The 25,036-nt window shown below is 31.0% G+C and overlaps 2 protein-coding genes across 3 annotated transcripts in view; both read left to right on the forward strand.

Annotated features, from left to right (window-relative positions):
• The first annotated feature begins 1,008 nt into the window (after positions 1-1,008).
• LOC148308291 (cGMP-dependent protein kinase 1-like) lies at positions 1,009-9,259 on the forward strand. The gene is made up of 11 exons (XM_088262036.1): positions 1,009-1,257; positions 2,359-2,445; positions 3,899-4,107; positions 5,188-5,471; positions 5,747-5,916; positions 6,492-6,733; positions 7,019-7,113; positions 7,195-7,411; positions 7,490-7,721; positions 8,461-8,810; positions 8,896-9,259. The coding sequence occupies exons 1-11, from the start codon at positions 1,156-1,158 to the stop codon at positions 9,035-9,037; spliced, it is 2,130 nt and encodes a 709-aa protein (XP_088118162.1). The 5' UTR covers positions 1,009-1,155; the 3' UTR covers positions 9,038-9,259.
• An 833-nt stretch (positions 9,260-10,092) lies between these two features.
• The window catches only part of Mondo (MLX interacting protein mondo), a 60,903-nt gene continuing 45,959 nt past the window's right edge, over positions 10,093-25,036 (forward strand). For both annotated transcript variants that reach the window (XM_088262014.1, XM_088262015.1), the window contains exon 1: positions 10,093-10,547. In XM_088262014.1, the coding sequence (XP_088118140.1) occupies positions 10,219-10,547 (329 nt within the window). In that variant the 5' untranslated portion in view covers positions 10,093-10,218. The remainder of the gene's footprint in view (positions 10,548-25,036) is intronic.

A 25,036-nucleotide genomic window follows, 5' to 3' on the forward strand; every position in this document is an offset into this window, starting at 1 on the left:
AACTTATGAATGATAAAGCCATTAATTTTAGTTTACTAAAAAATGGTATTGATCTTTTTATTACTTTACACACCCCGTTATTTTGGTAATCTGTTTTAATGTCGATTCCGGTGACAAATCGTAATGGCAGATGTATGCCTAATATTTTACTTATTTTTCATCATACACATAATTACAAATTTCTTCTCACTGTTTCCAACTTCTGATGGAAGACCAATCCATGCTACTGGACCCCCAACAGCAAAGGCACACTTGCCAAATATAAGATATTATCTCAAATACTATAATCTAAATAAATGTTCATCTTCGCGATACCAACATGACTTTGCAATACCAAACAATTCCAACAGAAATTTAAATATTTGGGAACCAAGTACTTCAATAACCTTCCTACAGATATAACAAATTGAAGATATTAAAATGCTAAAAAATAAATTAAATGAATTACATACATGTTAATCTAAGAAAAAAAACAAACACACACACACACAAAATAATTGTAATAAAAATAAAATGTATTACCAACGAACATAAACAATAAATAATAAGTGTTAGTCCCTCTCCAAACACAAGAGCTTAGTCTCTTTATTGGAGAGAACTGCGTTATTAATTTTAAGATTGTAAAAGTAGAAATGTCTAGAAAATGTTTTTTTTTAATATAACTATATTGAATGATTAAAAAAAAACTTATTCAACCACGTAGAGTACCGAAAGAGAAAAACGCCGGTCGGAATCAGTGTCGGAAAATTCACATGTACGGGCAATACTTATAAATGTATACTAACTGCTGGCTGAAAAGTATTCACTAAAGTTAAGAGCTGGTGTATATCTAGCCAAAAAAAATAATTAGTTAAATAACTCGTCTCAATGATTAAAAAAATAATTAATTACAAACGGATTAATATTGAGAACATCTGGATTAGTAGATAAGTGTTAATACAGAACAAACTGACTGAGTGACAAATTAATAGTGATTAATATTATTTTAGTGCATACAATTTTCTAGAGTCTATAAAATTTGTATCTCACTCGTATTTTGTATTAAAAAAACGTGTTTGTAGTGGATCAAAAACTGTGAATAAATTGTTTACTTTACATATACTTGCTATGTACCTTGCTATTATTTATTTGTAAATTGATTTATTAAAAATCATAATGCCTTCTCTTTGCTTTCCATTATCATTTCCGTCAACGAAAAGTTTTAAACCTTCCGATAGTGAAAATAATGATATCACAATTACTAATTTTTCAATACGGGTAAGTTGCATTATTATTTTTATTTATTCTAAAAATTTCCTTGAAGATATTTCATTAAATACTAGATAAAACAATTAAACTGCACCTTCTATTAAAATGTTAAATTATAATGCACCTGCAAATTAAAATACACCTTCTATTTTAACCTTCAAAAAACGCCTGAAACATCATTATCTTACCTTAGAACCCTAACTGTCCATCTCCTCCTTCCCTGACCCCTCCTCTCTTCCTTAAACTTTCTACCTGATTCCCTTTTCCCATGCCTTCCTTACTCTATCGTCATTTTGTTTTTCTATTCATGTTACCCTGTTTAAATTCTTAATTTGTAATTATGCTCTCTTATGTTTCTTTGTTTTTCTTTTTTCTTATCCTTGTCTTAACCTGTTCAAGCATTATCTCCCCACTAATTTCTAACAGACATCAAAAGGTACAAGCCTAGATCGTTCACACTAGTCTGTTTTTTTTTGGTTGGTTGGAAGATATTGCTTTATAGCAATAAGCCCGCCAATGTACACACATATTGTACAAAAAGTTCAAATAAATAAATAAACTCAAATTATCACACAGGTTTGACATATCGCTCACTCCTTTCAAGAACGTCATAAATCAAAAATCGTCAATTTTGAATTTTGCATGTTTTCGGAATGCCCAGAAAATGTGCTGTATCCCAGCAAAAGCGGCATATTTTAAACTTAATATTTACCCGCTACAGGACAAAAAGTGTTGTTTTTGCATTTTGAAGAAAAGGTATTGTTTAATTTTTTTTTTTTATATATACTTACCATTTTTTAAATGGAGAAAAAACATTCAGGTTTTACCTAAAAAGATCTGTTGCATAGTAAAAAGTACAATATGTGGCTTAATATTTATTTTCAATACATTTGATGTTATTTTTAATCTTTAAAAACGATCTCCTGAAAATTCAAGTTTTTTTTATATATGACGTTCTTAAAAGGAGTGAGCGATGTGGTTTCTTTTACTCAGTAGATTTATTTTACTCAGTTGTTTCAAAATAGTAAAATTTAAAAAAAAATCGAAATTAAAATCAGTAGTATTTTATAAGATCCCAATTTTCTGTGTTTAATTAAAAATTATTTTCAGCCAATCCTAGAAGATGATCTGTTCTCCTTTCCAAATATTCAAGAACCTGAAGGACAAAAGACAAATAACGGGACAGTTCCAAAAATTGTGAGAAATTTCGTACTTACCTCTTTTCAAATATAATATGGTTGTGAATAATTAAATGACATCCGACTTGAATGAAAAATTAGTTATTATGATTTTGAAAACAAAAATTTATACCAATAAATTTTCTTATACCATTGCATTTACAATGTTTATAAAACAACGTATTTGCATCAGATTTTTTTTTCATGTTATGAAAAACCGTGGCTAGCCTAGCTTATTTGTATCCTTTGATTTGATATTATACTACTATAATGCATCAATGCATATATCACGCAATCTACTATATTATAAAAATAACCATAATAAAAATATGATATTAACATCATCAGTTTTAAGGTAAATCATACATACAGACAATATGACACATGATGAAATTTATCTTTTTTTTGGTTATATTTAGAAAACATGTTAGTAACCATTACCCGTTAGATGTTTAAAAAACTTGAAAACCGTAATAAATAAAAATATAATGTCTCGGTTAGTGGGATAGTCAAACGAAAATGTGAAATATAATTTTAAATACGTAATATGAGGCGTTAAAACATCAAAAGGCATGTAAAATTTTAGAAATTGCTCTAATCTAATCTAATCTGCCACAGTCGATCAATTGTTTAATTATTGAAATGAGTTGAATTATGGTCCAGTGGGATGTCACGGAATTAGAATTGGAACATTTCCAGATATTTAAAGAAAGATTTAAATTAGATACAGAATGTGCAAAAGAAGGTATGCAGTTGACAAAAATTTGTGAGGCAATAGGACATTAAGATACATAGATTGAGTAGTGTCTTATTAAGAAAATATGACAAGACGAATAAGACGAATAAATGAGCTATGTGACAAATCTCGATTGATAAAAGATATGAATCCATTATGTCTATTGTATTGTTTTAAGGCATCAACCTATTTAATTTATTATTAACTATACACATCTACCATCATTTGTAAGACATATAAATTAAATATGCTATAAATCCTTGAACATAGGCAAGGATAATTCTCTGAGGTAACTTTTGAATATAAAAAAATAATTAAAAAAAAAAATCCTGAGATTGATTCCTGCCTTTGCCACACCTTTTTTTAATTACAATTCAATTTCAATTCAAATCCTTATCCGCATCCCCAATGGTGCATAGGGTACTGCATTATACAAACACAGTGTTATCTTGATCGTTAACACACGAAGGAAAGGTGATTAGCCCTACGCTTCAGGTACCAGTCCAGGGTAGTATTGAATAAATATTAGAGTGAAAAAATCACTTATATTTATTTGACCGCCCCTGAGAATCGAACCCGGGACCTCCAGAATGGTAGCCGAGCGTGCTGACCATTACACTACATAGATTTTTTAATTACAGTGATCCACTTATCGCCATTTAAAAAAAAAAGCATGTATATATTAAGTATAGCTTATGTAAATCAAATTTCTACAATTTATTCTTGCATATTGTAGGAAGAAAATCAAAAGTATCCAGAAAAAACTCTAGAAGAGTCCAGTAATGTTAAACCTGTTGGCACAAACACGAAAGATGTTACGATAAGTAATACTTTAAACGAAATTCCCTCAGATGAACCGCCCGAGTCAGAAAGAAGACAAGGAATCGTTATAACAAAGGATGAACCTTCCGACGGAAATTATAAAAAATATGAAAAGGATGAAATGTAAAAATAATTGTTATTATCTATTTAAATGAAATATTTCCACCATTACTATTTACCAAAAAATAAAACCGAGTAATTCCATTTCTGAAAATATCGTTTCGGATATTTTCACACATCGCTCACTCCTTTCAAGAACGTCATAAATCAAAAATCGTAAATTTTCAGTTGTGCATGTTTTCGGAATGCCCAGAAAATGTACAATATCCCAGCAAAAGAGACATATTTTTAACTTAATATTTACCCGCTGCAGGTCAGAAAGTGTTGTTTTTGCATTTTGAAGAAAAGGTATTGTTTAATTTTTTTTTAAATATACCAAATATTTTTCTAATGAAAATAAAAAACCTTCAGGTTTTACCTAAAAAGATCTGTTGCGCAGTAAAAAGTACAATAAGTGGCTTGACATTTATTTTTAATACATTGTACTATATTTTTAAATTTTAAAAACGTTCTCCTGAAAAAACAAGTTTTTTGATTGATTACGTTCTTGAAAGGAGTGAGCGACATACAAACTGTATGACTGAATCATCAACATAGCCTAAATCGCTTAATCTAGAATCATTAAATTTTGAGAGTGTATTGCTTTTATAAGCACTGTCAACTTTAAGTTAGCACTAAGGATGAAAAATACCACCTTTTAAGGGATGAAAAGGTAGTGTCTAGATAGCAGAAACTATTGGTATTATGAATAATGATTTATATTAGACATTTAGTAAGATACTCGTATCCATATATATAAGATACGGGCAAATACTAGATATTTAGTAAGATACTCGTATCCATTATAATTCACTTCAATCTTATGAGATTCAGATTCAAATTCAAATTCATTCAGATGAGTCTTCAGTTATTGAACTGACGACGTTACAGATGTGTTATTTGGCAATTAGATTGTATTTGAAAAATTATTATGAAAAAAAATCGAGCATTAAAGTCATGGGGATGGAATAGGAGATGTTATCTCGAAAAATGGAATTAAATGAATCCCTTAACAGTTATTTTTAAAACAAAGAAGATATTTTCAAATAAAACCATATAAAATTATTTTGTATAACATTAATTTGGTCGTTGTTCTTTTAACAGTTCCCTTACGTTAATAAAAAAAGCTTTAAAAACAAATGAATTCATAAATATTGTTATGGATGATGAAAAAATTAACAATGTGACCGAAGCCATGTATCCTGCAGAGTATGAAGCTGGAAGCTTTCTTATCAATCAAGGAGAAAAGGGATCTCATTTATATGTTTCTGCTGAAGGCACATTTGAAATTATTCAAAATGGAAAACTATTGAATTCATTTGGGCCTGGTATAGCGTTTGGTGAATTAGCACTTCTCTACAAAGCCACGAGATTCGCTTCAATCAGAGGTATTTTTTTTTTAAAGTTTGTTTTTTGGAATCTGTACTTTATTTTTCAGTATGAAACCATCATAGTGTACTATTGATCGAAATTTATCACTGCATTATATCAATCCTGGATAGGGTTTCTTAATGCAACACTTTGATGTGCGAAAAGGAAATAAATAGATCATCCGCAACCACTCTTTATCATAAACATGTCATGTGTTTTGTTACGTATCTGTTTTTTTTTTCAAATATATTTAGCATGTTGTGTACAATCCAAAAGTCTTTTTTTTATTTAGCTACAAGTAAGGTGAAAGTATGGGTTCTTGACCAACGGGATTTTAAAAAGATTAATAAGGTTTCAAGACAGCAAGAACAAGCAAACAAACTCAAATTCCTTTCATCAGTACACCTATTGAAAGATATTCACCAGACGGAGCTCCTTAAACTATGTGATTTCCTTAAAAGGGTAGGCTTTTTTCTATATAATATGCATAATGTAGGGTCAAATCTGAAAGCAGGTTTCATATATTGTGACATTGCACGCTGAAGGTTAGCATCGTCATGGCAATTTTTACTTTGCCTGCAGCCTCTCAACAATGAACTCTTAACAGCGACATAGACTCGAGTTTTTAGGCCAGGATATATAGGGTGACGCAGCGGGCATTGACGGTTTTTATAGATATTTTTGTTGTAAAACTACATTAATGTGTAATCAAAATATAATTTTTGACCTTGGTCATTTCATTAGTGATAACAATCAAAAACCGCCAGTCAATACCCATTGCGCCATCTTGTACATTTTCTTCCTGTGCTAGCACATCTAGATTTATCCTCAACTTTACCTTGAATATAATACGCATTCCTTTGTATTTCTCTCACATAAATGTACTCTGTCTTTCTTTAATAAAAAATGTGATTAACTTGGTTTCAAAATGACAATCGCCATTTTAAAAAATTGTATTACATTGAAACCTATTGGAGTTTTGAAATAAATAAAATGTTATTCTGTTAAATTTACAAAACTAATATTTATTACTGTAGGAATTTTTCTTATCTGGACAAGACATTGTAAGACAGGGGGAAAAGGGAGATAAATTCTATATTATCTGTGGTGGCACAGCTACTATTACAAAGCGAACGAAGAAAGGTGAACCCAGTATTTATGTTAAAAATATTTCTAAAGGAGACTATTTTGGGGAAAAGGCTCTATTGGAAGATGTATATAGGAAGGCCACGGTCACAGCTAATGATCCCGGAGTAGACTGCCTCGTACTAGACAGAAAGTAAGTAAATCACACCACACTAGAATAAAACACAAAAGTATTTGGGAAAATTTATGTTTCAAGATAATGTGTTAAAGGAAAATTCACAAATGTATATTTTTTGGAATTGAATTATACTCCCAAAAACATAGAACTTAGGATCTTCAGAATCAAGAATTCTTGAATCAAAACTTGATTCTCCACTCCACATTAATTGCTATTTATTTAAATTTAATATTTGTGTATGAACTTCTTACAATCGAGATTTTAAAGAATGTTTCTTTTAGTTATGGTTTGACTTTTTAGACCCTTTTGTCAATACCTGGGAAATATCAAGGAATTGAAGAAAAAATACCCTGTAATACAATCAGTCGACGCTCCGACTGCTGTTATTTCAGATGGTAAGTTAAGGTCAATTGTAAAAGTATTCAATTAGGTTTATTTTAAATGAAAACTCTTGTTTCATATGATGTTTTTTTTAGAATATAAAGATATGAAACTTGGCGACTTAAGTGACATTGGCGCATTGGGAAAAGGTGCTTTTGGTCGTGTTAAATTGGTGCAATACTCAAATAATACTACAAAGACGTTTGCATTAAAATATGTTAGAAAAGTAGATGTAGTTGAACAACGCAATATGGAGTATATTTTTAATGAGAAAAGTGTAATGCAACGCTGCAACAATCCTTTTATTTGCAAGTAATAAATATAACTATTTTCTTTGCAATCGATATGCTCTTCATCCCACCGAAATTTCTAAACAAATGTTATTTACAGATTATACAACACATATAAAGACGAAAAGTATGTATATTTTTTAATGGAACCCGTACTTGGTGGTGATGTTTGGTCAGTACTGAACAACAAAAAGTATCTTGATGAAAAGACATCCAGATTTATGGCAGCTTGCGTTATTGAGGCAATCGGACACCTCCATAAGCTCAATATCATATACAGAGATCTTAAGCCAGAGAATCTGATGTTAGATTTAGACGGTTACGTTAAATTGGTGAGTAAAAAAGCTTTATGTGTACTGTATGTTTTTATTCAACTTCGTTTGAAGATCAACCGTATCGAGAATAACTCGTTGAGAGATATTAAATCAACTTGATCAAACTGTTTTCAAATTTCATATTGTATTAAGGTTGTGTTTTGTCATTTATACATCTTAACCTGTACTCAAAACAAATCACGAGGAAAGCGCTGTTGAAATGGAAGAAGGCATCAATGATAACTGAAAACCTATAAATAATATCAGATATACCGATGACACAGTAGGTAATATACTGATATTCTCAACGAAACCTGAACTCCAATTTTGTTAGTACAATGGATAAAATAATACGGATTCGGGACTAAATATGAACAACTCATCAACAAAATTTATGGTTTAAAGAACAAAAGACAGGATGTTAAAAAGTAATAAATGAAATAGAAAGAGAAATAGTTGAGAACTATAAATATTCAAGAATGTGGGTAAACTTAGAATGGGAACCAGAACAAGAAATTTAAAAAAAGTATCAATGAAGCAAGAGCTAGTTTTTTAGACCAGTACTAATAATAAAACCATATATTTATCCAATAAACACTTATGGTTATAAACCCTTGATCCTATAGAAAGAAGGAAATTTCAAGAAAAACTTACCTCCAGTAACTGGAGGGGCACTGAAGAAGAAGAATAAGAAATTCAATTTTTTTTTCATGTGTAATATTGTGATAATATTTTTTATTAAAAACGCTTGTTACAGGTTGACTTCGGATGTTCTAAATTTTTGTCGGTAGGGTCAAAAACTGATACCTTTGTTGGAACTACAGAATACCTTGCACCTGAACTGTTAAAGGATGATGGACATGATCGTTCGGTGGACTATTGGGCATTGGGTATCTTAATTCACGAGTTTCTGGTGGGTAGACCACCCTTCAGAGGTCAAAACCCAAACAAAACTTATCAACTCATATTAAATGGAATAGAAGTGGTTAAATTTGATCCTAAAATAACTAAAGTACCAGAGCTACTGATAAAAAATTTATGCAGAAGAGCTCCAATGGAGAGGTTGGGTTATGGTAAAAATGGAATCAATGATATAAAAAAGCATAAGTTAGTATGTTTAATTTATAATAATTTTGATATTATTTTCTTTAACTTCACTTTATTATTTATTATATCCAAATAAACTTTGCAGGTGGTTTTTAGGATTCAACTGGGATAAACTCAAAGCCAAAAAGATGCGAGCCCCTCTCATTCCAATAAAAAGGAAAGTACTTAAACAAACCAAAGAAGAAATCCCACCAGACGAACTGTCTGGTTGGGATGAAGACTTTTAATAAATTACTTCTGTATATTTTTTGATTAATTTATTTATTTTCATTACGTTAATGCATTATCTGAATTCACTCTTACCTCACAATTATCTATTACTATTAATTTAAATAAAGCCAATATTTCTAACAATAAATCCAGTCATTTTTCTTTTACATTTGGAGCCAAGTTTTTACTTATACAGTCAACAGAGAAACATAAAAAATTATAATAATTTTAGATGATTTCAAAAATTATACATCACGGATGCTTTACTTAAACATTACATAAAAGTATTTATTTTATTTTTTAAATTTATGTGGAAAATGTTATTAAAAGATTAATAAACAAATGCGTGCTATTTACTTCTAAAGTTTATCACCTTCTCATTATTTCCAGCTTCTGGTGGAAAAGCATTTCATGCTATTGGGCCCCTAACAGCACTTGGAATTCCGAAAGAGGAAAACGTCAGCCGATGTCGCCGTCGGAAAATTAATTTTATGGGCAGTATCACTAAATACTAAAACTAACAATTGCTGAACTCAAAAACGTTTCTAATGAATAATAAAAAGTCTGCCTAGATTATTATTCATTGTTGAAGATAAAGTTTTTGTGTAGACAGTGTAGATGGCTGAAACTCTATTATTGGACTTTATTAAGATATTAATTTTATAATTTTTAAATCGGTTGTCGATCCGTATTGTAAAAAAAATAAGTTTCAGAAAATAAATATATGAAAAAAGATTTATTTACGAAAATGTGTGTTACAGAATTAAAGAAAAGTAAAAATTATCTACACTTCGTAGCAGTAGATCCCAACCCTGGTCATGAATTTTTCAAACAATGTTATATTTTTTAACATCAAAACTTTTGGGCGTTTTATTCAGTAAAAATAATATTCTTGTAAATTATTCCCTACATCAGAAAAGTTTCCTCACGTCACCTAAGTAAGTACTCCAGAAGAAGTAAGAAAAAAAGAATATTTTAAATAGCCATATAAAATAAAGAGATTTCTCTATGGTGTACCATAGATTATAGAATGAAACTAGTTACACATGGCAAGAATAATAGAAAATAAAACTTCTTAATTTTTATCAACAGAACATGGCGGATTCGGGGGGATGTGCGTTTATACGATCTTGTTCAATATTTTTATTTTAAGTGTAAACATCAGTGTCAGTGATAAATTGATGGGTGAATCGTACAAATGCAGTGCGGAGAGCTGATATACCGAGAAGTTTCCACGATGACAAAAGGTTCAAGGAGTCAAAGTCGACCAGAGAAGGAAACAATTCACTCTGGTCACTTTATGGTTTCACATTTTGAAGCTGAAGCTCAAGATGACGAGGATGACTTGGCCGTGCCTGTACCAGAAGAAGACGAAGTTGACACCAAAGTTGCCGTGTTTGGTCAAGTGCCTTCAGGCCTCAGCGTCAATACTCCCGTCGGTTCCAAAAAAGATGAAAAGTCACAACAACAAATATCAATCGAAACTTCGCTAAACAAACTTTTTCAATGTATGTCACTGGCCTACAGGTAAAGTATTTTTTTAAAACCTAATTTAGCGTGTTATGTTAGAAATATTTATATAATTTGATAGTTAGACATAGCTGCGATATCACTATTTATAGCAGCCTTGTTCAGGTGTTTTGTGACGTCAATGGAAATTTAAACATTAATCTGTGTTTATTTCCTGACTTTACTTCTGAACCTTTCGTTTGAGGTATGTCTGGCTGCTGAATTTACCAGTTTACGAGCGTATCACATACATTTGGTAAATATGTTTCCCTTGTAATGGGTAAAATTCTGACGGAACAACTGTCAAGTGAATGCTGTCATTTTTGACAGGTGAACTTTTACATCATGATTTGGTTTCACATAGTAAATGAATACCGTATTCTCATTCACATAGTATATAATCAACTGAATGTTTATTGTTTTTTTTTCATGCTTACCCATACAATATTTCAGTGATACTTAAAAAATCATAAACATATGTTAGCATAAAATTCAATACACTTTATAACGTTAATGTGGGTATTAATGACAAGTACTTAAATACATGGAAAATAACATTAACGTTTTTAATAATTATCCTTGTTATTCTTAGGTTTGATTGCCGGTATTTTCCTATGTATGGCGTGAATTTATGTTCTGTTTTATATACTTACTATGATATTAATGTACATATAGATATGTTTATTTATTTGTGCAATATTAATTTATGACATTGATAATATATCTGTTTACCAGAAATAGATTATTTCAAGTCCGCGTGTATTAACGGAGAAGTTATATCCAAGAGAATTTCAATAACTTTAATCATTTCCACTCCATTTCGTTAATATTTCTATTTGTTGTACGTCTGCAACGAACATTATTAATATACACTACACTCAAAAGTATTGTAAAAGTAAAACCCCTATCTGCACCCCAATGGTGCATAGGGCACTGCGTCATATAAACGCAGTGTTGTCTTGATCGTTTACACGTGAAGGAAAGGTGATCAACCCTCCGCTTCAGGTACCAACCAGTCCAAGGTAATATTGAATAAATATTACAGTGAAAAAATCAGTCATATTTATTTGACCCCCCTTGGGAATCGAACCCAGGACCTCCAGAACGGTATCCGAGCGTGCTGACCATTACACTACGGAGGCGGACATAAGTGACTTTGCATAATATTTTTTGATACTTTTATTTAAATAATTGTGTTAACAATTATTTAAACTGTTGGATACATGTATTGTCAATTGATTGTCCTTATCCTAATGAAATGAATTTCAGGAGAGTTACCTATTATTTATCTTATATTTATTGAGGCTTCGAGACATTAAAATAAATACGGCCATTGCTATCAATATCGTGGCCACTTTACCTACCAGTATTGTCTAGTTCTTAACACATGGACTGCGGAAATCCCTTAAAAGCCACTTTTACATACTGTTGGTAGAGAGCGAGGATCGTTTGTAAGTGTTCATTTGCTTACTTTTTTGATAGATCGCGAGAGACACTAAAAAATGTCGTACATATGAAAATTGGGTCTGCGGTTAGTTGTGACTAGTATATTGAAGATCGGGTGACAGACTATATGAGAATACTTATGGTCGGGGTTGATGAAACAACCGCCCGACAATAATGTGTTATAATATTAGCTGCGACGATGTTTGTTAAAGAAATTTAACTTAACGTGGGAATATTAGATTGCAGGAAATTAGCTACTTAAGTCCGCCGTTACATTTGTCCTTGATACTATGTGTTTTCTTTCCACCCCTTATATTTTTTCTATTAAAAATCGTAGATAGGTTCTAAACAAATTGGTTACATCGAAGGTTTTTAAAGAAATACAATTTGACAGTAGCTATATTAGATTGCATCGCATACTTTGAGATATATTTTGAAACCAGAAAAGAATCGATAATATTTTTGTATTATAGTGACACCTATCCGCTATACAGCAAAGCAAATATGACATGGAATTAGATGTTTAAGACGTATTTTTGTATATGAAGTTGAAGGTAACAAAAAAGCATAAAAATGTGCATATCTACGCAACATAAGGTTTCTGGAATGCACAAATATGTGCATGCCGAAAACAATGTGTTAATGATGGCGGAGAAAATCCATGGGATGTTGGTTTTCTGTCAGGATATCTGCGTATACTGTTGTACAGTGCCTTATGCGCTGTAAAAGCATATACATAACAGTCATTTAGAAGAGGGTGACATAATACATAGGAGGAGCTATATAAATAACAGTTATATTCACATTCATTTCACATTCATCTTACCACAAATACAGTATGCAAAAACCCAAAAATTAATGTTTAAATAGCTGTAAACTTGTTTTTACAACCCTTTTAGGCTATAGGTGATGGTACGAAGTCACCGAGTAATAATAATTTATATTGAGATGTAATACGTTGATTACATGGATAAATAAAATTGGCGATAGCATTGCCAGGGTACCAATACTAACGATATTCACTGGCCCGTATTTGTATGTGCATTTTGTGGCAAGCCTGTTTATGCTGTAAAAATATTTCAGGCTTAGGTTATAAAAATTACAGATACAAGAAGACCTTCAACTCTTGTAGAATAATTAGAGATTCTGTCGAGTATAATATTACGTTTTTTTATTTTAAATATTCATGTTTACTACCGTTTATGTAATAATTTGTTTCATAAATGTTTTGTCGAAAACATTTACTTGTATGTTTGTAGGTATTTGATAAGTAATACGCTGTTTAGTATTAAAAACTACTGATAACATTTAAAATGTAGGGGTCACGAGTAATTAATACAAATAGGTGCTCATTTGTTTATATTAATATTCTCTACCTTTACTGTTTCATGAGGTCCAAAAAAATTTTGAACGACCAATAAACATGAGCTTCGAATAAATCAAATCATGTCAATAACTTATTCTGTAGGCAAATCAACAATCACATTGCTGTTTCCTACAGAAATGTGATTGTTGATTTTTCATGTTTTTCCTTCACCAAATTACTCTCTTTAATATTTACTTGAACTTTGATGTGTTACTTGAGCCCAGTACAAAAAAAATAAAAATCTGTATTCGGTCTACAATAATGAATGTATTGTGACAATGTGACAAGTGTCACCTGTCAGGAAAACAATAATTCATGTTGATACATTCATTATTGTAGACCAAATACAGATCTAAATATTTTTTTGTACTGGGCTCAAGTAACACATCAAAGTTCAAGTAACCCCGTTTTACGGTACCCATAAATATTTGAGTACTTTTTCACCAAATTACATTTTTAGCCCAGGCTAAAGCTTCTAGACTGAAACAAGTTTTTGGGATAACGCTGCTACTTCACATAGTATGTCAAATTGTTTTCATTAATTCTTCTTCCCGTCTAATTCCTCATTACTAAGGGTGTGACCCTTGTGAAAGCAATGACTCTTCTCCAGTTATCCCTTGACTGCGCTGCATTTAGCGCTCTAACCACTGAGGTGCCTGCTGCTGCCTTAACTTGATCGGTCCATCGTGTGGGGATCTTCCTCTCTGAATTTCATAAATTAAAGTTTACTTTGATTACTTCCAAAAATTAGAATCAATGTAAACATATACTCTCTCACCTCACCACCCTGATCACATAGGTTATGCCATCTGAACATTAAAAGCGTCTGTTTGTAATTCTAGATCAAAAATTAATAATTCTATATTAAATGGTTTCCCGATAATTGCAGAATGTGAATAGATAAAATATATTTTAAAACATTGTAATTGTAAATCTAGATAAGGAAGTGGTACAAAAATATATTTCCTTTTAGTATTTCTTATTTTTTAATTCAATAAATTGCTGATGTATTATTATGGAGGAAAGTGCATTTTTTGTTGTTCCATATTGCAAAACTTTTTATATTATTTTTTGACATCTCATCAAAGATGAAGAAGAATATGGAAGTCTGGGCATTTACGGGGCTTACGACCGTCATAGGCTGGTTTGAGTGATCACTTAACACACGTGTAACATTCACCAATTCTACCCATTATTGACAACCACACTACTCAAATTCTTGGAAGTTCTATATATATGAACCAATTTAGAAACCTTGTTCATGAATCACTAAAACTTCACTAGAGACATCTATTGGTGAGATGTAAAGAAGCTTTTTATTAAGCAGAAACTCTTATATTAGTATGTGAGATCCGAATCCCGGATTATAATCACACACATGAGAAACGCCAGAAAATACCATTTTCATTTTTATTATTAAGCTTATAATTAATATAAGAGTTTCTGCTTAATAAAAAGCTTCTTTACATCTCACCAATAGATGTCTCTAGTGAAGTTTTAGTGATTCATGAACAAGGTTTCTAAATTGGTTCATATATATAGAACTTCCAAGAATTTGAGTAGTGTGGTTGTCAATAATGGGTAGAATTGGTGAATGTTACACGTGTGTAAAGTGATCACTCAAACCAGCCTATGACGGTCGTAAGCCCCGTAAATGCCCAGACTTCCATATTCTTCTTCATCTTTGATGAGATGTCAAAAAATAATATGAAAATAACTCCTGTAATTTGGAGATAATCCAGATTTTGTGAACACACTCAAAATGTTGCAAAACTTTTTCATGATATTTAAAATTTTGTTAGTTTTTTATAGATTTTTATTATTTATATCTCTTATATTTTATGATTACATACATTTCATAATTTTCTTATTTTATTAAAATAATGTTCAATATCTTATTTTATAAAAATATTTAATACTCTTACATAAGCATCAGCTTTAAAGCAGAAACAATATAAAGTAATAATTAACAATAACAAGTTAATGCTACCTATTATTAAATTTTATATATGAAGAAAAAATGGAGAAAAATACATGTGACGGGTGGCTTTACCCGGGACTGATAAAATTGATTTTTTAAACATATTTTTTTACCGCAATTACAGCGCCATCTGTGGAACGTAACATAAACACACGCAGTACTAAACATTTTTCATGGCGGACAGCTTGTTTCTTAACAGCTGCTGTCATTTAGCATTAGGTTGCCAGTAATCCCTCTAAATACTTATTAGAAAAGAACACTGCAATTGAATTCATCCAATATATAATATCCCATTTTGATATGATCAATATTGTTTAGCGTACCTAAAAAATGAATGTACGTTATCTCTGTTTTCTATAAGTACTAATACCGTTTTTATCATGCTAAATCATGTAACATTATCAATCTAAATTACTCATATGGTCTTTATTACATCAATAATATAAACACTATCTTTTTTATTAAAGTTATTGGTTTTGAAACTCTATTTTCGTGAGTCGTGAAAAATACGAAACACCCTATTGTTACCATTATTCGGTTCGCACGATTAATGACTGGTTGGCCAATTTTTAGACGACTAATCGGCCGATTGGTCGGTTTAGGCGACTTTTTTAAGCATCCCCTGAGATATTGAAACAAACCACTTCTACCAGAACAACAAAGAAGTCTACTTTTTGTATCATAGTCAATGATTGATATGAAATTTATTATTATAAAAAATGTAAATGTTTGCTCGGTCAAAATTCTAAATCTCCTTAAGTTATTCTCCGATTGCTTTAAAATTTTAACACAACGTTACTTATTCAAATATGTGCGTTTTTTTACTAAAATGTAACAGTGGACAGGTATATTTATCTATACTTTCATCCTTCTTTTGCCAACTACATGCTTCACTTCTTTACATTAAGAACCAGAACTCAGTTGCGTACGGGTAGTTTAACTTTCGATCTTCTTCTTCCTGGCTCCATCCTAACTTATCGTTTTTGTAGACTGTTAGTGTCAGCTCTCCTCGTCCTCGGGTTGTAGGTCCTTCTATCATATACAACGTCACCTAGGTCATGCCTTTGAATCATGTTATCCTTCTCCTTCCTGCTAAATCTATTTTATTATATCATACCCTTTTTTTAAATCTCTGAATGTTTTTTAATAGTTTTATAACACAAATGTGGAATTGTTTAATTGGCTTTTTTTAAACTATTTTTGTTAATGTAATGTAATGTTTATTATTGTTAATGTAACATTTGTTTATTATATCATTTTTTTATATGTAAGCTGTACAATTCCCGAACAAATAAAATAAAATCTTTCTGTGGCATCCATGAATTTTTGGCCTTCCTTTAGATGTCTTTCGAAGAAGATCCATGGAATCGCCTGGATTACAATATGTTCAGGTTCTCTACGTCCTTTGTGCCCATGCCATCTCATTAGCCTTTCCCCTACCTTACATTGATGTCACAATGATTAAGGAAACACTTGTTTTTATACCACTTGAGTTTTATTTTTAAAAAAATAACTAACATACCCCTCTCCTTACTTAAAGAACAATTTTTTATTTTTTATTTTAGTTATTATTCAGACCTGACGATGGAAGTTTAGCTTCTGAAGCTAGTATAGTCTTTAATAAAACTCAAGTGGTATAAAAACAAGTGTTTCCTTAATCGTTGTAACAAGTCTTAACACAAAGTTAATGCCGAAACAATTTATTTTTATTTATCTATTTTTTTATTATTTTCATAATACATAGATACATTCAAATATACATATTCATTTCATAAATACATTTATTATATGTATTATGGCTCTTTAGGCATGGCCTGTGTTGAGCCGAATACTAACATGTTAATACAATTTTTATATTCATTTTTTATTTTTTAATAATATATATATATATTTTTTTTTAAATTATTAGATTATAAACATAACATACAGGAGATACAAAAATAATTTACAGTATAAAGGTTTTTCAATAAGATAATTACACCTGGACTTTAATTAATTCACTTTCTACCTTGTCCCTTCCAATGCTAAGCAATCATTTTTTTAATAAATAAAATACATTGATGTCAATTACACCCAGGCTTCCAACTCGGGTGGTTTAACTTTCGATGATAGGTTTTTATTTGCTTTAACTATTGTAATTTCGTTGCACCATCCACTCTCCTTTTAATCTTTATCAATCTTCTCATTCCTAGAAAGCATACTCCCCGAATATCATACCACGAAATCATCTTATCCCACAAAGACTATTTGTTATATGTTAATTATCTATAATAATAAAAATAAAACCCTTATCCGCACCCCAATGGTGCATAGGGCACTGCGTCATATAAACGCAGTGTTATCTTGATCGTTTACACATGAAGGAAAGGTGATCAGCCCTCCGCTTCAGGTACCAGTCCAGGGTAATCTTGAATAAATATGACATTGAAAAAATCACTTATATTTATTTTACCCCCCTTGGGAATCGAACCCGGGACCTCCAGAACGGTAGCCGAGCGTGCTGACCATTACACTACGGAGGCGGATTATCTAAGTTATTAAGTTAGTGTAAATTATCTAAGTTAGTGTAAATTTAAAATTTTGCTTAGATTATTTATTGAAGTGACAGATTTAAGCTCCTTTTTCTTGTAGTACATGCTTGCTAACTTTTTACTTTTTCATATTTTTTTTTGTTTTTAAGTTTTTAATTTTATTTAATAAAAAATAAATCAAAATAATTGTTTTCTGATAGTCAAGTATTTTTTGTATTTTATATTAACACTATTATTCTAGTTCTACTTATAATACCTATACCCTTATACCCTTTACCATGACTAAATTAAATTATATTGTATACCCACACACAGACCATGCCTTTATGGGATCTTTTTTTGTATTTATATTTATATTTTATTCATATTTTTTTTTGTATTTGAATTTATGTCATGTAATGCAAAAGAATTTAAAATTAAAAAAATAATCTACCTATCCCAAAATTTTCCCATTTAATACAATTTTAAACCCAGACCTACATACATTCATATCTTTCAAAAACAAGACATTCGTTTGATAATGCCCTAACAAGGCGAAACAATTGTCACAATATAATTTTTTATGTGTTTTTGTTAATAAAATACAACTTAGTAGACTCAAAAAATATGTTTGATTTAAAATTAATACATAAATTAAAATGAAGTTCTACAAATTAAACTCCAAATCAATAAATAAAAAATTAAATAAAAAAAAAATCTTTCAAAAACCGTGGAAATTTTTTTAAGCCATTTCTAAAGACAAGTGTGCAAAGGGCTTTCGTTTCCAACCGCTCTTATTTCATTAATCTAAGTTAGACAGACTGAAAATAATATAGATAAAAAACGGCAACTATTAGTTTATTATATCTCATCCACGTCAGATTATATTAATACAGTATGTAACTAATCAGCACTTGAAAATATAATTTTGAATGTCGTGCGGGGGAGAGGGGGTTAGTTGGTAGGTACTTGAGGCAAGAAGCTACTGTCGAACCTGGATATAAGAGATCCCAAAGGACTGGAACCTTTTTCTCATATAAAGAGGTATCTCTTATATCCACGCTTTCTTTTACAGAGAGTCCTTAGGATAGCTTTCTTTTAAAGTGGTTTCACTTATATTCAGGTTAACTGTATCTGAATTTTCTGGACTTGGCGACGCCTCCTTCAAAGAATTGACATAAAAAAGTCTTGAAAATGAAAAAATTACATTTTGATGGCAGAAATTTTTCAATCTCTATTATGTAAAAAAAAGCACTTTGAGCAGTATTAAATAGATACTATGTGCGGATATTCAAAATTGTGCACGAATTTTATATGCTCACATTAAAGTTCGTGTTCCTAATATTAGTTTTTTTTAATTATACCCTAGAAATGAATCCGCGAAGTCCGCCTCCGTGGTGTAATAGTCAGCGTGTTTAGCTGCCGTACTGTAGGTCTCGGGTTCAATTCCCAGGGGGGGGGGTGAAAATAAATATTAATAATTTTACACAGTAATATTCATTTAATATTATCCTGGCTGGTTCCTAAAGCGCAAGAGTGATCACCTTGCCTTCATGTAAGTAACGATCAAGATAACACTGTGTCAATTATATGCAGTGCCCTATGCACCATTGGGTGCAGATAAGGGTTATAAGTAAAAACTAAATGAGTAAAATATATTTTTCTTATTATAAAAGAAAACCTTGAAAAAATACGTTAATCTTTTTCGATTTTCTTGAAAAGTACTCAACATACATACTTATTCAAATGTGCGGAAACGTATTTATATGTACTACACATATTATTTATTTTTTGTGCAGCGATAATATATCTTTCTATGGAACAAAATAAATACATGAGAAAAAGAATCATACACCTTTTTATATCCTTTTGGAATGAAAGGAAAAGTAAAATAGTATGTTATTTGGCGAATAATGTAGCTTGGCGAGTCCGAGCGAATTTGTTACGACTATCCGTTATCGGCGCCGAGTCCCCAAAGGTCTGGTGATGGGGTCACATGGTGTCTCCAGGCCGATAAAGCGGGGTCGTCACATTATGTCGGATCTCACCTAACATTGTCTGCCATTACTATCTTATCGCATTCAGCACAAAAAACAGAAATGATGCTAGTATGTAGATGTGAGTTTTACCGTTTAATATTTCGACGTGCCCTACGTAAAGTGCTGTAACTACATTTTTGACAATTTTGAGATATTTGGTGTATGTTATCAACTAACCGTTATCTACAAATACAAGAATAGAATAATAAACCATATCCGCTCCCTAGGTGGAGCATATGGAGTCCACAAACTGTCTCCAGGCTTTTCTGTCGGCTGCCAGCTCCCTTGCATCCTCCCAAGTCAGATCCGCGACTCGAAGTTCTGACGAGAACTGCCGACGAATTGTCAGCAGTGGTCGTCCTGGGCGGCGCGAACCTGATGCCTTGTAAAAGAGGCAAGCTTGATTAAGGCTCTCAGGAGGCATGCGGAGTACATGGCCAAGCCAACTGAATCGAAATATAAACAAACAAAAAAATATATATATATATAAAATAAATTACGTCTAGTTTTCAGGTGTATAAGACGCTATCTGCATGTAATTTTCGAAATGAACTCCTAAAACGTTAACTACTTAATTTTGACAAAGCATAAAGTTTTAAAACGATTATTACATTATTTTATCGTGTTTTTTAATGAATAATACTATATTCTCAATATTATTCATATTTAAAGCATTTAATTTGTGGTTAGTCATTTTTACTTATCTATTTTTTTTTTACAAAAATGTTAATAAAATTAGTATATAACCACCCACCGAGATTTTTACGTCTACCGGTTTCGAGACGTACCCGTCTCTTCGTCAGGACAATCACTAACACAGCATGCAAACAATACTACCCTTCACCACCATTTTCTATTATTTCCACCATTCGTCTCGAAACATTTTGTGTAGTTTTGAGTGTGTAAATGGTGCTATGGTGGTGAAGGGTAGTATTGTTTGCATGCTGTGTTAGTGATTGTCCGGAATAATACTAGTTTATAATTTCAGATAAAACCGTTAATTAATAAAAAATAATACGTTGAAAATATCTTCTAAGCTCTCTCCTGTAAAGTAACAGATTTGCAGATGGAGTACTTTACGTATGGGCCGTCGATTTGATGCATAGGTTAAGGGGTCGAACCCTCGCAAGAACACGATACGTCCGTTAAATAATCGTTAAAAATGCGTGAACAGAATTAATTTATTGTATGTATTATTTTTACATTTTATTCAAGTTTTTTTTTCGCTTTTGCCGACTGTGCTAAATTATTTATTTAAGTAATATAAGAGTTTCTGCTTAGTAAAAAAGCTTCTTTACATCTCACCAATAGATGTCTCTAGTGAAGTTCTAGTGATTCAAGAACAAGGTTTCTAAATTGGTTCATATATATAGAACTTCCAAGAATTTGAGTAGTGTGGTTGTCAATAATGGGTAGAATTGGTGAATGTTACACGTGTGTAAAGTGATCACTTAAACCAGCCTATGACGGTCGTCAGCCCCGTAAATGCCCAGACTTCCATATTCTTCTTCATCTTTGATGAGATGTCAAAAAATAATTTTTAAGTATGTATAAGCATAGCTACGAAGTAATAACATAATTTTTAGAACATATAGTACATCTTTCCTTACGAGTAATATGTATATTCGTTTGTTAAATATCCTAAATCTCGTAAAGAAATTACCGATTGCTTTGAAATCATAATCACACCTGTAATAAAGGTTTTACCCATGACAGGTAAAAACGTGTTTTTTGACCCCGATTGCATCGTTGTTAATTTTTTTTATTTTTAGTTTCATATTGTTATTTTTTTATTTATTGGAAAACCAACAGAATATTTACAAAAATAATATAATATAATAAAATAAAAATAATAAAAATCCGTTTACAGGTTTTCACATAAGTAATATAAAAAATAATAAATAAACTGTCATATACATAAAAGTATAACTATATAATAAACTTACATTAAATGTTTTCATCAAATAATAGAAATTTTCTTCATCAAATAGTCTTAAACGTTTTAAAAGAAACATCATTGATGTCTATTTCATTAAGCATTACATTGTACATATCGCAGGCTCGATTTAAAAATGAATTTTAATGCTTTCATTGTTGCTTTCTATTTTCTTTACATTTCATTTAAAATATTTTTTAACAAATGGTACTACGTTTTTGAGTGATCACGTTACACACGAGTAACATTCACCACTTCTACCTATGTTTGATATATATATATATATATATATATATATATATATATATATATATATATATATATATATATATATATATATATATATATATATATATATATATATATATATATATATATATATATATATATATATATATATATATATATATATATATATATATATATATATATATATATATATATATATATATATATATATATATATATATATATATATATATACATATATATGTATATATATATATACATATATTTGTATATATATATATATATATATATATATATATATATATATATATATATACACACATATATATATATATATATATATATATATATATATATATATATATATATATATATATATATATATATATATATATATATATATATTTGTATTTTTATTATTTACACAAATATTTCAGGTTCATACTATTTCTGTGAGCCTAAGCGGCTCATTATTAGAAATAGGTATCGAATTGTGGTAGAGTGGGTTCGATCCGAGAAACTTAAAATCCGAGAGTCCGTGACACTAACCACGGGACCACAAACCGACTCAACATTACTATTAGATACGAATATTCCCAGTGTTTTATCATCATTATCGTGTATATCAATTTTTTTGATTCTCATTATCTATTTATTAACTTATGTATATGAATTTTATAGGCATTATCTGATCTAAACTGGTAAAAACCTTGACCATCCCCACTAGAATGAATTTAGTGAAAAGATATCGGTTCCTAGCAATAAAGCGACTTATAGACATAGGCCTACATGGCCTTCATTATAATTGATCGCAAAACAATATTATATACACAGACACACGCACGCACGCACGAACGCACACACACACATTATTACACATACAAATATTTATTCAATATTACCCTGGACTGGTTGGTACCTGAAGCGGAGGGCTTATCACGTTTCCTTCATGTGTTATTTTTTTTTTATAAAATTTTTATATATTTATTTAATAGAACAATTATAAAAATATTTAAAATATTTTTTTACCCACCTTTTAGCCACCTTGTGTCTTGGCGAAGGATTTTTTTTGCATACATTTTTTATTGTTTTTATCCATTTGAACCTAATATACACACAACAAATAGAGAATTTAAAAAAATATATTTTACAATTTTCATAGAATTAACTCTTGATCATTTACCCATTCCTTTATTTTGCCTTTAACAGAGTGATTTTTGATTTTGATTTTTGATTTTGATTTTTGATTTAACAGAGTGATTGGGAATAAGAATATGTCCATGGAAGCCAAGCTAGCGGTTCACAACGGCGTGCTAGTACCGACACTAATGTATGGAAGCGAAACATGGAACTGGCAAAGGAAGGATGAAAGCAGAGTGAATGCTGTTGAAATGCGCTCCCTCAGACGAATGTGTGGAAAATCATTGTATGACAGAATTAAAAACGAAGATATAAGAAAGGAATGTAAGGCTGAACGAGGAATAATTGAAAAGATTAGAAAGAGCTCTTTGCGGTGGTACGGACATGTGGAGCGAATGGATAGCGAGAGAATGACTAAGAAAATATATGTGGCGAATGTGAGAGGGAAAACAGAACGTGGACGACCGAAAAAGACTTGGCACGATCAGATCAATCAGAACCTAAAATCTGGCGGTGTCAAAAGTCTGCGTAATCGGAGGGCATGTATGACTAGATGTATGGATGTGAAGGAGGCGAGGAGTGTATGTCAGGACAGAAGAGTGTGGCGTTCCATCCTCTCTGCCTACCCCTGCGGGGAAACGGCGTGATGGTAGTAGTAGTAGTTTATTTTGCCTTTGTTCCATATTTTATTTTGACCTCTAACCTCCGTCGGCAACAAATAAAAAATGTTTGGAACGATATATTGAAGTGTTACTTATTCGACCATATTTATTGTTAATTCTTTGGATTAATGTTCAAAAGAACACTGCGTTTATATGTTGCAGTGCTCTATGCACCATCGGGTGCGGATAAGGGTTTATACACGTGTAACTTTCACCATTCTACCAATTGATTGACAACCACACTACAAAAATTTTTGGAACTCGTACAATCGCATGTCGCTTCATGTTTCAGTTTCGTCGCGACAGTGGTTTATTTTAGTAGAGAAAAGAATAGTCTCTGCTAAATAAAAATGACTCAAATCAACCATAGATGCTGCCGCGAACTCAAACATGGAGCTATATGTGATTTATGATATATATGTATAAGATTTCCAAAATTTTGAGTACTGTGGTCGTATAAGGGTAGAATGGTGAAGATTACGCGTGTATAAAGTTATCACTTAACCAGCTTATGACAGGTCATAAGCCCTGTCCTCCATATTCTTCTCCATCTATGTTGAGTTGTCAAAATGTAAAAATTATTTCGAAGTGGAGAAACCCAGATTTGTAAACAAGGATCTGAACGCCCTAAAAATGTTATATCATTTTAATTTATAATTAAAATGTTGCTTCAAATACAAATTATATCATTTTATTTGCTGGAGCTGCTTCCGTTTTTCCACTTTCCAGAATAAATCTGCTGCGAAATGTCTCGATTCGCCGATTCTCAAACGGTTTTCGCTATTTTTATATCGGTCCATCGTTTCGCGCAACAGGTACCGAAATAGTTGCACGCGATTGCTAAAATAGAAATATCGCTCTATCGCAGTGATAAACAACCAACGGCCCGTGCGGCATTTCAATGCAGACCGCCGTAATTCTTACTTTAAAAAAAGTCATGTAAAAAAAACTAATAATTGTCTCCAACGCAATCACAAATTCGTTTAATCTGTATAAAATGTAAATATTCGTTCGTTTAAAATCTGTGTATTCTTAAGTTATTCACCAATTGGTTAGAAAATTGCCACAACCTTGCATTTTATTTGCGTGTTCAGGCTTTTAGCTGTGACTGGTTCCATCTTCTCAAGCTGATATTCTTGTAATATATTTTAGTATCTCAACATGAATGAAGAAGAATA

This window comes from Brachycentrus maculatus, unplaced genomic scaffold (genome assembly GCF_059751285.1).
Source record: "Brachycentrus maculatus isolate JH-2025_06_01 unplaced genomic scaffold, ASM5975128v1 h1tg000172l, whole genome shotgun sequence".
Taxonomy (NCBI): domain Eukaryota; kingdom Metazoa; phylum Arthropoda; class Insecta; order Trichoptera; family Brachycentridae; genus Brachycentrus; species Brachycentrus maculatus.

Bases quoted from the DNA above. Each gene is read 5' to 3' on its own strand.
- LOC148308291 (XM_088262036.1), top strand. From the start codon at position 1,156: ATGCCTTCTCTTTGCTTTCCATTATCATTTCCGTCAACGAAAAGTTTT. The intron at 7,412-7,489 runs GTAATAAATATA...TGTTATTTACAG, and splicing joins AACAATCCTTTTATTTGCAA to ATTATACAACACATATAAAG. The intron at 8,811-8,895 runs GTTAGTATGTTT...TAAACTTTGCAG, and splicing joins AATGATATAAAAAAGCATAA to GTGGTTTTTAGGATTCAACT.